This window comes from Empidonax traillii, unplaced genomic scaffold (genome assembly GCF_003031625.1).
Source record: "Empidonax traillii isolate 1590-97213 ecotype Southwest subspecies unplaced genomic scaffold, ASM303162v1 scaffold462:size771534, whole genome shotgun sequence".
Lineage (NCBI taxonomy): Eukaryota > Metazoa > Chordata > Aves > Passeriformes > Tyrannidae > Empidonax > Empidonax traillii.
The window spans coordinates 81,089-93,751 of NW_020955655.1; the positions used below are offsets into that span (position 1 = coordinate 81,089).

The 12,663-nt window shown below is 58.9% G+C and overlaps 3 protein-coding genes across 8 annotated transcripts in view; 1 reads left to right on the top strand and 2 right to left on the bottom strand.

Moving 5' to 3' along the window:
* The window catches only part of UNK (unk zinc finger), a 45,656-nt gene extending 45,387 nt beyond the window's left edge, over positions 1–269 (bottom strand). For 2 of the 6 annotated variants that reach the window (XM_027895646.1, XM_027895647.1), the window contains exon 1: positions 107–269. In XM_027895646.1, the coding sequence (XP_027751447.1) occupies positions 107–204 (98 nt within the window). In that variant the 5' untranslated portion in view covers positions 205–269. The remainder of the gene's footprint in view (positions 1–106) is intronic. The other 4 variants (XM_027895644.1, XM_027895642.1, XM_027895648.1 and 1 more) reach the window with 2 other exon arrangements.
* A 3,305-nt stretch (positions 270–3,574) lies between these two features.
* On the top strand, positions 3,575–5,330 carry LOC114063400 (histone H3.3). Its single transcript, XM_027895649.1, has 4 exons — positions 3,575–3,719; positions 4,167–4,308; positions 4,385–4,538; positions 4,626–5,330. Exons 2-4 carry the CDS (start codon positions 4,181–4,183, stop codon positions 4,752–4,754), a joined length of 411 nt encoding a protein of 136 aa, XP_027751450.1. The 5' UTR covers positions 3,575–3,719; positions 4,167–4,180; the 3' UTR covers positions 4,755–5,330.
* A 768-nt stretch (positions 5,331–6,098) lies between these two features.
* Positions 6,099–12,564, bottom strand: LOC114063403. Its single transcript, XM_027895651.1, has 16 exons — positions 12,446–12,564; positions 11,990–12,097; positions 11,833–11,905; positions 11,538–11,694; positions 11,411–11,456; positions 10,508–10,566; positions 10,377–10,412; positions 9,311–9,363; positions 8,955–9,087; positions 8,678–8,874; positions 8,417–8,462; positions 8,246–8,311; positions 7,679–7,738; positions 7,450–7,532; positions 7,186–7,280; positions 6,099–6,392 (listed from the first exon to the last, which is right to left on the bottom strand). The coding sequence occupies exons 1-16, from the start codon at positions 12,480–12,482 to the stop codon at positions 6,358–6,360; spliced, it is 1,284 nt and encodes a 427-aa protein (XP_027751452.1). The 5' UTR covers positions 12,483–12,564; the 3' UTR covers positions 6,099–6,357.
* Positions 12,565–12,663: the final 99 nt, after the last annotated feature.

Genomic DNA, 12,663 nt, shown 5'->3' on the forward strand with positions numbered 1-12,663 from the left:
CCCCCCCCCCCCCCCCCCCCCCGCGCGCCCCCGCGCGCGCCGCACGCTGACGTCAGGCGCGTGTTGGCGCGCGGGCGGCGGCGGGGCAGCTCCCGGCTCTACGTACGTGTAGTGCTGCGGCTTCTCGGGCTGCGCCTGCAGCGCGCTGGCGGCGCTCGCCGGCCCGGCCGCGGCGGGGCCGCCCGCCACGGGGCCCTTGGACATCGCCTCCCCCGCCCCTCTCGCCGCCTTCCGCCGCCGCCGCCGCCGAGGAGACCTTTATTATTCACTCTGCGCGGTCCGCACGGAGGGCGCCGCGCGCAGGCGCCGCCGCCGCCATTGCCGCCCCGGCCGGGGCGCGCGGGGCGGGGTGGGACTTGTAGTCCCGCCGCGCGCGCGCCGCCCGCCGGCGCGGGGCGCGTCGGCCCGGCGGCTTCCGGCCGGCGGGACCACAACTCCCAGAGGCGCCCCGCGGCGGAGCGGCCCCCGCGCTTCCTGCCGCGCGGGGCGAGCCGGGATCTGTAGTGCGAGGCGAGGCGGGGAGGCGGGGCGGAGCGCTGGGGCGCCCCCCGGCGGTGGGGCGGGATCGGGATGGGGGGGGTGCAGCGGGACCCGAAATGCTGGGACAACACCGACCCCCGGGGGCTGCAGCGAGCTTTGGGGTGACACCCGGCCCCCGGGACAGCACTGAACCCCGCGGGTGGTCCAGCCCGCCCGGCCCGGCCCCTGCAGGCAGCGGGGGAGGCACCGCCGGGGGGCCGGGGAGGGGATGCATCGGGAGTTATTTGTGGCCGGCGGCCTCACTTCCTTCCTCCCCCCCCCTTTTCCTCTGCCTCAGGGGCCGAGCGTGGACGCGGGGAGGGTTATTTTAGTGCTGGCAGCCTCTCGTCGCTCCTCCACGGCCCTCCCCACCCACGGGACAACGCCGCGCAGGAAGCGCCTGGGAACAGCGCTGCCAGGAGGAGGAGGAGGAGGAGGAAGGCCCAGCAAGAACCTACCTCGGAGCAGGTGACACCAGTGTCACCTGGCAGCTGGGTCACGGCAGATCACCCCTGCGCTCCCCTGGGGATAAAAACCCCCACCCTAAGGAGCCGTGTCCAAGGAATCGGCCGAAATTCCCATGCGGAGCAGCGCTTCCCCCCGCCAATTAACGTCTCCCCCAGGAGAGGAAATGATACGGGTTTCTTTTAATAGGACTTTGATCTCTTGGGCTCCACACAGGACCGCTTCTGGCACTGGGATCTCCAGCGCTGTGGGAAAGGGCACACGGGATTTATCGGGCAAACACCTTTTTTTTTTGTGCCAGCACACGCAGGGTAGACACGTTAATAATAAACTTTGAGGCCTCTGTGGCTGTTTGGGGAGGGAAATCGCCTTTTTTTAATTCTTATTTACTCCGATTCAGCATCTGCTGTGGTCAGGCTTTAGTGCAGGGTGGTTTAGTAGCTCATTCCCCCGCATTTGCAGGAATTAAGTCACAGGATATCAGTACCTTGTTATTCATCCATCCACCCTCCACGGGAGGCTGGAGCACTGGGATGACACAGCTCCTGGTCAAGCAGGACTTTTTAACAGTCAATATCTGTGAATATCTCCACACACACCCGACCCAGAATCACTGTCAGCCATGAACCTGCAGGAAAACCCTTCAATTATCCAGGAATCACACTGAAAACACCACCAGCCTGCACTTTGTCCACAGGGATTTGGGAACCACGGGCTCCCAATCCCTCCTAGCTGATGTTTGCTCTACAATCTGGTGCTGACACCATTTCCTCTCCCAGTTCTCCCTCGTTTCACAGTCAGGACGTGCTGGTTTGCTCTCCTCAGCTTTGCCCTTCACACCTGTCCCTCAGCCTGTTCCATCCCAGAGGGGACACAGATTTCGTCCAGGCTTTAGGAGAGCAAAAAAAAAAATCTAAAATATCTCCACAAAACGAGAAGTTTAAGCAGCCAGTGCTCTGAAAACATGGAAAAGGAAACGTGTAAGGAGTAACAAACATTCCACCTGGCCTCTTGGCATTAGTGACAATGCAGGGAGCTCTTAAAAGGAACAAATTAAAAGTATTAAAAGCTGTCACCGTCAGAACCGGTTCCTAAATTTCTTTTTCCTAAGCATGAAACAATCCCAGATGAAAGGGAAATCCCCCACTTCTCATTTTCCAAACCAACGTGGGGAGTGCTCACCCACAGCCTCCCAACCCATGCCGTGGGTACGCAGCTTTTGGAGTCTCGATAAATAATTACCCTTTCCCTTTACGAGGGAGAAAATTAAGCTGGAAAACGAGGACAGGAGGAGACGACAGCCCAGGCTCACGTGGTGGTCCTGTCGCACCATGTTGGTGTGTTTGCCCGAGTGACCGAACGGGTGGAGGAGCAGGACACGCTCCCAACACATTCCCAACACGTTTTCCCAGCAATCCCGGCCCTGCCCACCACTCCAGCGCTGACCCCAGAGCCCGAGGATGCAAAACCTGGGTGATTCCAGCTGTGCTCCAGTTTGGGAAGCTCAGAGACGCCTCTGGGAGCGTCTGTTTGTGTTCCCTGGATGTTCTCTACGTGCCCTACTGCGGGGCATTTGGGACCTGTTCTTCCTGATCCTGGAACTCTTCCCATGGGGGGCAGGGACCTGCCTCCAGCGCCTCTACAAATACAGAAAAATAGTGATATAAATCAAGGTTTAACTTAAGGCGCCAATTTGCCCCAAAAGAAAAAATTTTTTCCCCCATTGAATTGCTATTTATCTTAGGGAGATAAATGCTAAGATGGTACCAACAGGAAACGTGGATTGTGGTTTTCTACTTGCAAGGAAACTTTGTGATTTGCATTAGGGATGGGGGCGACCCCCAGTCGGTGAGATTTAGGGAACTGAGGCTCAGAGAAGCCCAGTCCCAAAGCCCGAACGTTCCCTTCCCAGGGCCGGGGTCAGGCTATGACTCCTGGTGGGGGTGGGGGGTCACAGCCCAGCAGTGCTGATCCCAAGTCCCGTGATAACCCTTCCCAGGCCGCTGGAATGACAAGCCCGGGCTAGAAACCCCGGAGGCGCCGCCAGACCCTCCTCCTGCCCTGCCGGGGGCTTCCCCTCGACACCCCCGAGCGCGGGGGTCGAGCGGCCGCGCCACCGGCGGCTCCCGGGGGAGCGCGGGCGGAGGCGGGGGGGACCCCGCGGCCACTCGCAGCCCCCGCCGGGCGCCGCCGCAGGCCCGGGCACGGGGAGAGCTGCTGGCGGCGGGGCCGGCCCGGCCCGGCCCGGCCGGGGTTGCCCGGAGGATCCCGCGGCGCGGCCCCGCTCGCCCCGCTCCAATTGACTTCCCATTGTGGAGCTTTGCAACAAAGGGTAGGATCCAAACCCTGCCCCGTTTGGACCAATCAGCGCGCAGAGCGCCCGCCCGCCGCCGATTGGCTCCTTCCCCCCTCGCAACACCCAATCGGGCGCCTACTTTAACAACCAATCAGCGCCCCGCGGCGCGCCCAATCAGCGCGGGGGAACCGGAGCACGGCCTTTGTGTGCGGTGACGCGGCGGCGCCGGCGGGGGTCCCGGCCAATGGCACGGCGCGTTGCTCCTGGGCATTGTGACGCCACCACGCCGCGCGCGCGCCCCCCATATAAAACACGCGTCCCGGCGGCGGGGAGGGCGCAGTGAGCGTCGCGGCGGCTGCAGAGCGGGTCGAGTCTAGTGGCACCGGCGGCTTCGGCGCGCAGCGCTACCGGACAGCGGCGCTTCCTTCGCCTCCCAACGGTGAGTGTCGGGCGGCGGGCGCGTCCCCGAGGCGGGCGGTGGTGCTGCGGCCTTCGTTCCTCCCGGAGTGCGGCCGGCGGAGCGGGCCTTGCCTACGTGCCCTGAGTCACGGCCGGTTCCCATCCCCCCACCCGCTCCCCCCCCACCCCCCCTCCGCTCTCCCGGGGCGGCCCCGGGAGGAAGGAGGAGGCGGCCATGAGTCAGTTGCGCTTCCCCCCGGGGAGGGGAGCGGCTGGGCCGCGAGGCGGGGGCGGCGGGGTAACCGTGACTCCTCCTTCCCGTCCCCGGGGGAGGCCGCTGGCCGCCTGCCCGCCGCGGGGGAAGGGGGGCAGCTCGCCGGCATCTGGAGCTCGAGGGGATTGGCCGCTGTGTCGCCGGGCCTTGAGGCGGGGGAAGGGTGGATGGGGACAGCTGGGCCCCGTGTCAGGCGTTACATGTTTCCCATAGGTAAGTGAGGAAAAATGGCCCGTACAAAGCAGACCGCCCGCAAGTCCACCGGGGGGAAGGCGCCGCGCAAGCAGCTGGCCACGAAGGCGGCCCGGAAAAGTGCCCCCTCTACCGGCGGCGTCAAGAAGCCTCACCGCTACAGGTAAGGCCCGCGGCTCGGCCTCGGCTGCCGCAGCCCCGGCCCCGCCTCACCCGCCCCCCCCTCCTTCTCCATCCAGGCCGGGGACTGTCGCGCTCCGTGAGATTCGTCGCTACCAGAAATCCACGGAGCTGCTGATCCGCAAGCTGCCCTTCCAGCGGCTTGTCAGGGAAATCGCCCAGGATTTCAAAACGGACTTGAGGTTCCAGAGTGCAGCCATCGGTGCGCTGCAGGTACTGCTGAGGGCTGGCCGGGCCGCGGCGCTGGGGGAGCTGCGCTGAGGGGTTCTAATGACATTTTTTATTGTGCTCTTAAAACAGGAGGCCAGCGAGGCATATCTGGTGGGTCTGTTCGAAGACACAAACCTGTGTGCCATCCATGCCAAGAGAGTCACCATCATGCCCAAAGATATCCAGTTGGCTCGCAGGATACGGGGAGAGAGAGCTTAAGTGAAGGCTGTTTTTATGGTGTTTTGTAGTTAATTCTGTAAAATACTTTGGTTTTAATTTGTGACTTTTTTTGTAAGAAATTGTTTATAATATGTTGCATTTGTACTTAAGTCATTCCATCTTTCACTCAGGATGAATGCTAAAAGTGACTGTTCACATAAACCTCAGTGATGTTGAGCCTCGGGCTCGGGAGTGACAAGTTGCTAATATGCAGAAGGGATGGGTGTTCTTTCTTGCTTCTCATGCATGTTTCTGTATGTTAATGACTTGTTGGGTAGCTAAACTTGTAAGGTACTAGAATTGATATAAATGTGTACAGGGTCCTTTTGCAATAAAACTGGTTATGACTTGATCCAAGTGTTTAACAATTGGGGCTGTTAGTCTGACCATGCATCACTGTGATCAAATGTGGACTTCCTTCAGAGGGTGAAACTACAAGTCTTAACCACAGTGTAACTTACAGTTTCCTAAAAAAAAAGTAAACCTGGCAGCTATAGAATACACTATGTGCATTTATAATAGCTATTTTATATATTGTAGTGTCAACATTTTTAAATTAAATGTTTTACATTCACATGTGAGGAGTCTTTTTGTCATTTGCTTTGAATGGGCTGGAAGAAGCTTCCACTTGGCTCCTGAGGTCAGCAGTAGACCCCTGTAATCCTGGACTGCTGGCAGGGCAAGTTAACCTCATCTGGCAACAGAATGGAGAATTTTGGCCGTTTTTGGAGGATTTTGGAATGTTTTTCCGTACCTAGAGTCATTAAGTGGGCCAGTGAGAGCAGCTATGCGGTCCAGGAGGACTGACCTAGGCTGACAGCAGCTCTTTTTTTTGGGGGGAATCTCTTCTAAAGCTTATCAGAACCCAACTCCAGCACTAAAATGCTTCTCCTCCTTTCTGGTGGCTGCAGGGAAGTTTATTTTGGAGTTCAAGCAAAACCACCTGCCTGTTCCCAAGCACTGTCGGTGCTGAGGGTGGGGGGTGTGAGAGTTCCTGTGGGATTGGGCTGCGTGACAGTCCCGGATAATCACAGTGGGATGGTGTGTGAGGGGAACAGCTAATTATACACCCTGGGAGCAGATGGGCTGCTGAGCAAAGGGGTGGGCGCTCTTGAGAGTCTCATTTCCAGATTTTTAGATGAGATGGGATTATACTCAAACCCTCCCTTGGGGCCCAGGCAGGTTCCTCAGCAGCCGGACCTGGTTGGGCTATGATGGAGGAAAGTGCTCAGACTGCACCTGAACAGCAGGTAATTAACACTTACATTGGATGGCGAGGCCCTCACAGAACAGGCTGCACGAGTAGGGCTGGAGTTGTCACGGAACAGCAGCACAGGGAAGCAGTTGAGCCAGCTTGGCTTGATTTATTCCAGTGAAGTTAAAGTGCTGTGGCAGCAGGGGCACTTCCAAGGGAAGAGCAGCAGCAGTTCCTACCAGCATCTGCTGTAAGTCAGCGGTTGCCATCCATGATTGTCCCACCAGGATGGTGTGACACCAGTGTGAAAACCATCCCAAATCCCCCTCTGGGAGTTGGGGCCTGCATCCCTCACGTGCTGCTGGAGGAGGTTGTGACACCGGTGCATCGTCATGAGATTCTCCCTCCTCAGACAAACCACTCCGTGTGCTTAAATCCTGCAGCTGGAGGAACAGACACTCCTCATCCCACTCCCCTACACAACTTCCTCCTCACCTCCCTGTCCTACACCGCTCCAAGCAAACCCAGGCCCTGGGTAACAGCATTAACCCACTAAAAGCCAGTTCTAAAATGATTCAAGATAAGGTTTTAAACAAGCATTTTCTTAATTGCTAAACCTGTAGGGAAAAAGATTCCTTTGCATCAGAATTGTAAAACTAAACTGCTTTGAATCGAAGTTAAGCACCAGCTCAAACTTCAGGTGAGGCTGAGTGATCTCAGGTCAATCACCTGGGCAAGTCTTTGGGGGCACAGTCTGGTGAGGGTAGAGCTGGCAGGAATATCCCCACAGACAGTATCCCCAGGGGAAATCTGAGGATCCTCAGTAGCCCGTGGAATTCAGGAAGCACCACGCAGCTTGCATTTAGGCCAAAGGAAAAAAAAAATGCCAAGCGACGGGATTTATGAATGCTTGGTTTGGTGCTGAACTGCAGTAGCAGGCTGGGCTCCTGCAGGAAAAGTATGTTTAAAATAACATCCCTCGAAAACAATATTTCATCCAAGTTCTTGGTGGAAACAATGAACCATCTGGGTATGCCTAGAAGCTGTTTCTTAAAATAAAATCATTGTCTAGCGGTCCTTTAAAAAAAAAAAAAGACTATCGGTATATCTCCTCATCTTGGTAACCTCAACAAAAATAATTAAGTCAGATCCTGCATGTGGTGGACTGAAACCAGCAATTCCTGGTATTCCACAGTCTCGCTGCGACGGTATCTGAAGGCACAAACCTTCCCTTACCGATTCTCCCGACGATTTCCTCGCATTCTTGCTCAGAACTCGATGCAAACACCAGGCAGTCGAACGTGCTCCCGTCAGGGCTCTCCGGGGAAGAGCTAAAAATGGAAACACGTCCATTATCCGGCAGAGCCCGCGGCCCCGAGCCCAGCACGGCCCTGCAGCCACACCAGGGACCCCGCGGCTGCCCCACACCCCCCGTGTGTTTGGTCTCCAGGACCCACATCCCTCCAAATCCCCCTCCCAGGGCCCACAGGCAGCACTCACGCCACGCAGAAGGCGAATATCCTGCTGCTCCACGGGCAGCATCCCACGCAGGAGATGGTGGGGTAGGGATGGCGGCACAGGAGCTGCGCAGGGGACAGCAGGGGGACAGTGCAGGGGGCTGGGGGCAGTCCCTGCCAGCCCCATTCCTGGTTTAAACTGGCCCCAGCACCCCACACTGCCACATCGGCATCCCTGGGACTCACACAGGCCTTGGGTGTCACCTGCTTACCTTGGAAGACGCTTTCTCCTGCACCAGGATTTCTGCTTCCTTCACATCCAATAAAACCTCCTGAAGGGGGGGTGAGGAGGAAGAAGCCCCGATGGGCACAGCCCTGAGCTCTGTTTTTAATAAGACACTCACCCCCAGAGATTATCCGAACGCAGAGGTGATAAAGCACAGTCCAGCTCAGCTATTTCAAGATGTTTTCCCTGGGCTGTCTTTTTTTACCACCCAGTGCTCTCACACTTCCATCTTTTCACAGATAACCCACCAAAGGCTACAACAAAGTGACCTGAGCCCTAAAACACCCCTGTAACCAGGCTCAGCCTCTCCCGAGTTTCCCAAGTGCTTTCCTGCAGGTGCTTGTATTTTTTTTTTCCTTTATGCCCTTTCCTATTCTGGCTGCAGAGATGCTTCTGACCTGCAAAAAACCCACAAGGGTGGCAGGGAGGCAAATACTCAGCCAGGCCAAGCAAACTTGGAGCTGGCAGGAAAAAAATATCCACGGCAGAGACCCTGTTTCCCTGCATTCTCTCACAGAGCCCTTCCCAGGATGTCCCCAGCTCCATTACTCACCTGCACTGCCAAGTGCCCCTCCAGCACTGCAGGGATGGCCTGCTCCAGCACCTCTTTGCCACCATACTGGAATGGAATGGGAAGGAGGGAATAACACATGGGTTCATGAAAAAAAAAAACCCAGAAGAGATGATTCACCCCATGGCAGCTCTCTGTGCCCCACAGCCTCACCGTCCCAATGCTGGTCTGGCCCAGGTACTGCAGGTTGTAAAGCAGCCTAGGGAAAAAAGGGCTCAGGTGAGGAACACCACACATCCCCTCCTGCTGTTCTCTGCAGGGGAAGATGCTCCCAGCCCCCCACCACCCCAAGGCCAAGGGGGCAGCTTTGGCCCTACACCCTTGATGGGAGATCAGGGATAGTGTGGGCACAAGGATACCCCGCTGGCAGGACCCCCAGCCCAGCCTGGGGGCTCCCCTTGGCACCAGACCCACCTGCCCCCTCGCAGCTGCCGTGCCTCCCCCTCGCCCCTGTGCCTGGGGCTGTGCTGGAGCTGGAAGTGGGGCTCCTTCTCCTTCAGGACCTTCAGGTAGGGCAGCAGTGGCTCATAGACCTGCCCGTCGTGCCACCGCCACCGGAGCAGGCGGAAGATGAGCGGCTGCCCCTTCAGCTTCTGCAGGATGTCCCCAGCCTGGAGGGAGAGAGGGGAAGCAAAGGGTAGGATGGGGGGCAGAAGAGGGGGAGCCACCCTGGCCCTCCCTGCCCACCCACCTGCCCGCTGTGGGCGTATCTCAGCGAGCAGCCGTTGATCTCGTCCAGGATGTCGCCGGCCAGCACCACCTCGTCCACCTCCGCCTGGCTCTCAGGGAGCACCTTGGTGACAAAGACTCGGCCCTCCACATACCTGGGGGTGTGGTCAAGCCCTGGCTCAGGCCCAGGGACCCTGTCTGGCTCCCCCAGCCCTTTTGTGCCATCCATAACATTTCACCCATGCAAAGAAGCCACCTCCTGGACAGCAGATACCAGTGAGACCCTCACAGGGTGTTTATCTCCCTTTCTGGGGGAGTTTGAGTGCTGTGGTGACCAGATCCCTCTGGAGATTGGAGAGGAGGATCAAGGGCTCCTACCTGAGCACCATCCCCAGCGCTCGGCATGGGACGGTCTCGTAAGTGCTGCACACCTGGAAGAGAGTGGCCGGTGACAGTGGCCTTGGCAGTGGCCATGGGACATCCAAGGAGCATGACCAGGACAAGGGGGAGAACTGGGACTCCATGCCCTGGATAATTTCTGGCACTGATGCCACACCAGGGGTTTAGGAGCCCAAGAAGAGGCCAGCCCACAGTGCCCCAGGCTGAGCTCTGACCATCAGTGGCTGCTTTTCCCTGCCCTCTTTCAGCTGTGCCCAGACCCTGAGGGGACAAACGTGCTCCACGGATGGGAGGCCAAAGCAGCAGGTGAACCCTTAGCCAAGAGCCCTCCTCCCTCACCCCACATGTCCCCACGCAGCCAGGGGAGCGTGGCCGCCCCTCCCCACAGCCTCTGCTGTTTGCAGCAGCACTTACTGTCACATCACATTAGCCAGGGACCCGAAACACGGCCAGCTCGGCCGGGGGCACTTGCTGTTAGAAATGCCCAAAAGCCAGCAGGATCCCAGGCTCTGCAGCAGAACCACGGCTCAGAGCACACCGTGAGCACCCCCAAAGCCGCCTTGAGCTTCCTGGGGATTCTTTTGGGTTAAAAGGGCGGCGGAGGGACGCTCTTCATCTTTAAAAGACATAAAGGCATCCCCGCTGTTCTCCGTAACACGCTGATGTTTCACCGAGCAAGCCGAGAGAGAAACCAACTGACGCGTAATGTGTGTCAGCCCAGGGAAATGGGGATTTTTTCGGGCAAGAAATCAGGAGAGGGAGCACGGGAAAGCTTCACTTACGGTGGCAATTTAGGCTTGGGTACTACTCTTGCTTGGTTTTACTCCCAGGAATGCTGGGATGTGCTCCTGGTGACAGCCCAGGCACCTGGCAGGATCCCACCTCGGTGGCAGAGGCGGCTCTGCTCGTGCTGGTGAACCTGAGCCCATTCAGCCCAGGTGCGTGGCAGTCCCTCCCCACCAAACCATTCCTTATCTCCCTCATTTGACTTCTCAGCCAGGGCCAGGTGGCGGGAGGACGGCTCCGGGGAGCGATGAGTCCTTACCGGCAGCAGCCAGCTCTCGTCCAAGAAGCTGCAATTCTGTAAACAAAGGAGTGCCAGTGCCATCAGTCCCGGATAGGAAGGGGCCGGGGCCCTGCATTGGGAGCCACCACCCCCCTGATTCATCACCACACCTGCAGGTCCAGGGAGAAATCCATCTCTGTCAGCACCAGCAGCAGCGAGAGGAAAGGCTCTGCAGAGGGATGGGGATGGAGAAGCAGTGTCACTGCAGGGTTTCTGGCAGCCACAGCCTCACAGGGACGTGGCAGAGGACAGAATAAAGCCGTTTTCCGTGTAACTAATGAGCCCTGGGAATGAGGCCTTGAGAGCATCCCAGCACCACAGCACCCAGGCTGCTGCTGGAGGCTCATCCCAGGCTCCCACTGCCGGCACAGGTGTGGCTTGGCACCTGTTTTCCCCAAACTCAGACCAAGGCTTGCAGTAAACACTGCTGGTGAGTGACTCTCTCTCCATTTCTCGCCCTAGAAGCGAAGCAAAGCTGCCCAGGCTCTCCTGCACAAGCCTTGCAATCACACTGCCGGTTCTGCAATCTGCTCGAGCACCAGCAGCGCGGGTGATTTATAAACCATCGATGCACAGGTTTAAGTTGGGTTATTTATCACAATCAAAAGATTAAGGGCTTCCACCCTGGCCTGGCCCCCCCAAGGAGCACGGCTGCAGATAGATGGAGTGCTGCAGCTTGCCAAGGCAATACAGCCATTTAAAACCCCTGTGCCACCCCTCAGCCCAGGCCCAGCCATGACAGGCTCCCCTAAAGCCAGAGCTCTGGCTCTGCTTAAACATACAAAGGAATAACACTGGAAGACCCTTCAGGAGCCATTTTCCTATCCCATGACACTAAAGCCAACCTGAGATAGATTCAAACCCTGTTTAAATATTTACACCTCTTTTTCCATCGCTGCAGCAGCATGTGTAGATTCCAGCACTAAATTTGGACCAGAAGAATCACAGTGGACTATTCCCCTTCCCCTGCAGCAGTGCACTGCCATAACACAGGTTTCATCCCACCATCTTACCCCGGAGACCTTCACTGCCGAGGATGGAGCTCTCCGGATCATAAAACTGAAACACAGTGAAACAACACCATTACTCTGCCATTTTCACTGCCCGTGCGGGCCCGTTGCACTGCACCACTTGCTGCACCTCCAGGAGTCCGGGGGTCTGTGCCAGCTCCCTCACGGCCACCGCCAGCACCTTCCCTTGCAGAGCCAAGCGCAGGAAGTATCGCCCGCGGCCCTGGGCCGTCCGTGTCCGCTCACAGCCCCCGGCTCTCTGGATGCTCATGGAGAGAGGGCTCGGCCTGTTCGGGGAGAGAGGAAGCACCTTTGGCAGCACGTGGGAGCATCCTCCCTGCACCGGGGCTCTTTGGAATGAGTATGTCACAACAGACGCCCTCACAGCTCAGGTTTCCATCCCAGCCCAGCTCGGGGACGCTCACCTGCCGCTGGTCGCCGTGGGAAGCTGCTTCAGCCAGTGCCAGTAATCCCGTCTCCGGAAGCCCCAAGCCGGTTCTGTGGGAGAAAGGGAACGCGAGGCCCCTCGCCGCGGGCCCCGGGGCGCTGCCACCCCCCTCCCGGGCGCGAAGGGTCACTCACGTCGGAGCCCCTTGCGCAGGATGCTCTCCAGCCGCTGGCACAGGGACACGAGGTGCGGCGAGGTGTCCGTGCAGGGCCCCCCGGCCTCCCGCAGCTGCACCACCGCACCTTCAGGGAGGGAGAAGGCAGCACCCGTGGGTGCCCCAGCCGAGGGAAGGGCAGGGGGGCACCCACGGGAGCAGCTCTGCACAGCCCCCGGAGGGGTGACTGGTGGGAGGGGGATGCCCAACACCCCGGCAGGGCCGGACCCTCCCCGGCTGAGGCTGCCACAGCGGGCAGGAACTCGGGTAAACTTCCTCAAAGTCCCCGGTCCAGGGAGCCCCTGCCCGGCCCGGGGAGCCCCAGCCTGGCCCCGCCATCCGTCCGGTCAGACCGGTACCGGTGCGCGGCCAAGGGCCGGTCCCTGGAAAGCGCTGCTGGAAGAGGCAGGAACAGCCCCGAGGGGCCCACGCTCACCTTTAAGGGCGCTCAGCAACGGCTCCTTCCCGGCCATGGGCTCGTCCCCCCGGGCCGGCCGGTCCCGCGGCGGCGGCTTTACGAGAACCGGTAACGGGCCCCGCCCTGGGAGCGGCCCGCGGGGGGGAACCTCACACAGGTGTGTGTACCTGTGCATACAGAGACAGCACAGGCGTTGACGTGTACAGGTGTAACACAGACAGTGGCACAGACATCTG

Coding starts and splice junctions, on each gene's coding strand:
- LOC114063400 (XM_027895649.1), top strand. CDS start 4,181: ATGGCCCGTACAAAGCAGACCGCCCGCAAGTCCACCGGGGGGAAGGCG. Junction 4,309..4,384: donor AAGAAGCCTCACCGCTACAG/GTAAGGCCCGCG, acceptor TTCTCCATCCAG/GCCGGGGACTGTCGCGCTCC. Junction 4,539..4,625: donor CAGCCATCGGTGCGCTGCAG/GTACTGCTGAGG, acceptor CTCTTAAAACAG/GAGGCCAGCGAGGCATATCT.
- LOC114063403 (XM_027895651.1), bottom strand. CDS start 12,482: ATGGCCGGGAAGGAGCCGTTGCTGAGCGCCCTTAAAG. Junction 8,463..8,677: donor CGGCAGCTGCGAGGGGGCAG/GTGGGTCTGGTG, acceptor TTTTTTCCCTAG/GCTGCTTTACAACCTGCAGT. Junction 8,312..8,416: donor GCCAGACCAGCATTGGGACG/GTGAGGCTGTGG, acceptor ATTCCATTCCAG/TATGGTGGCAAAGAGGTGCT.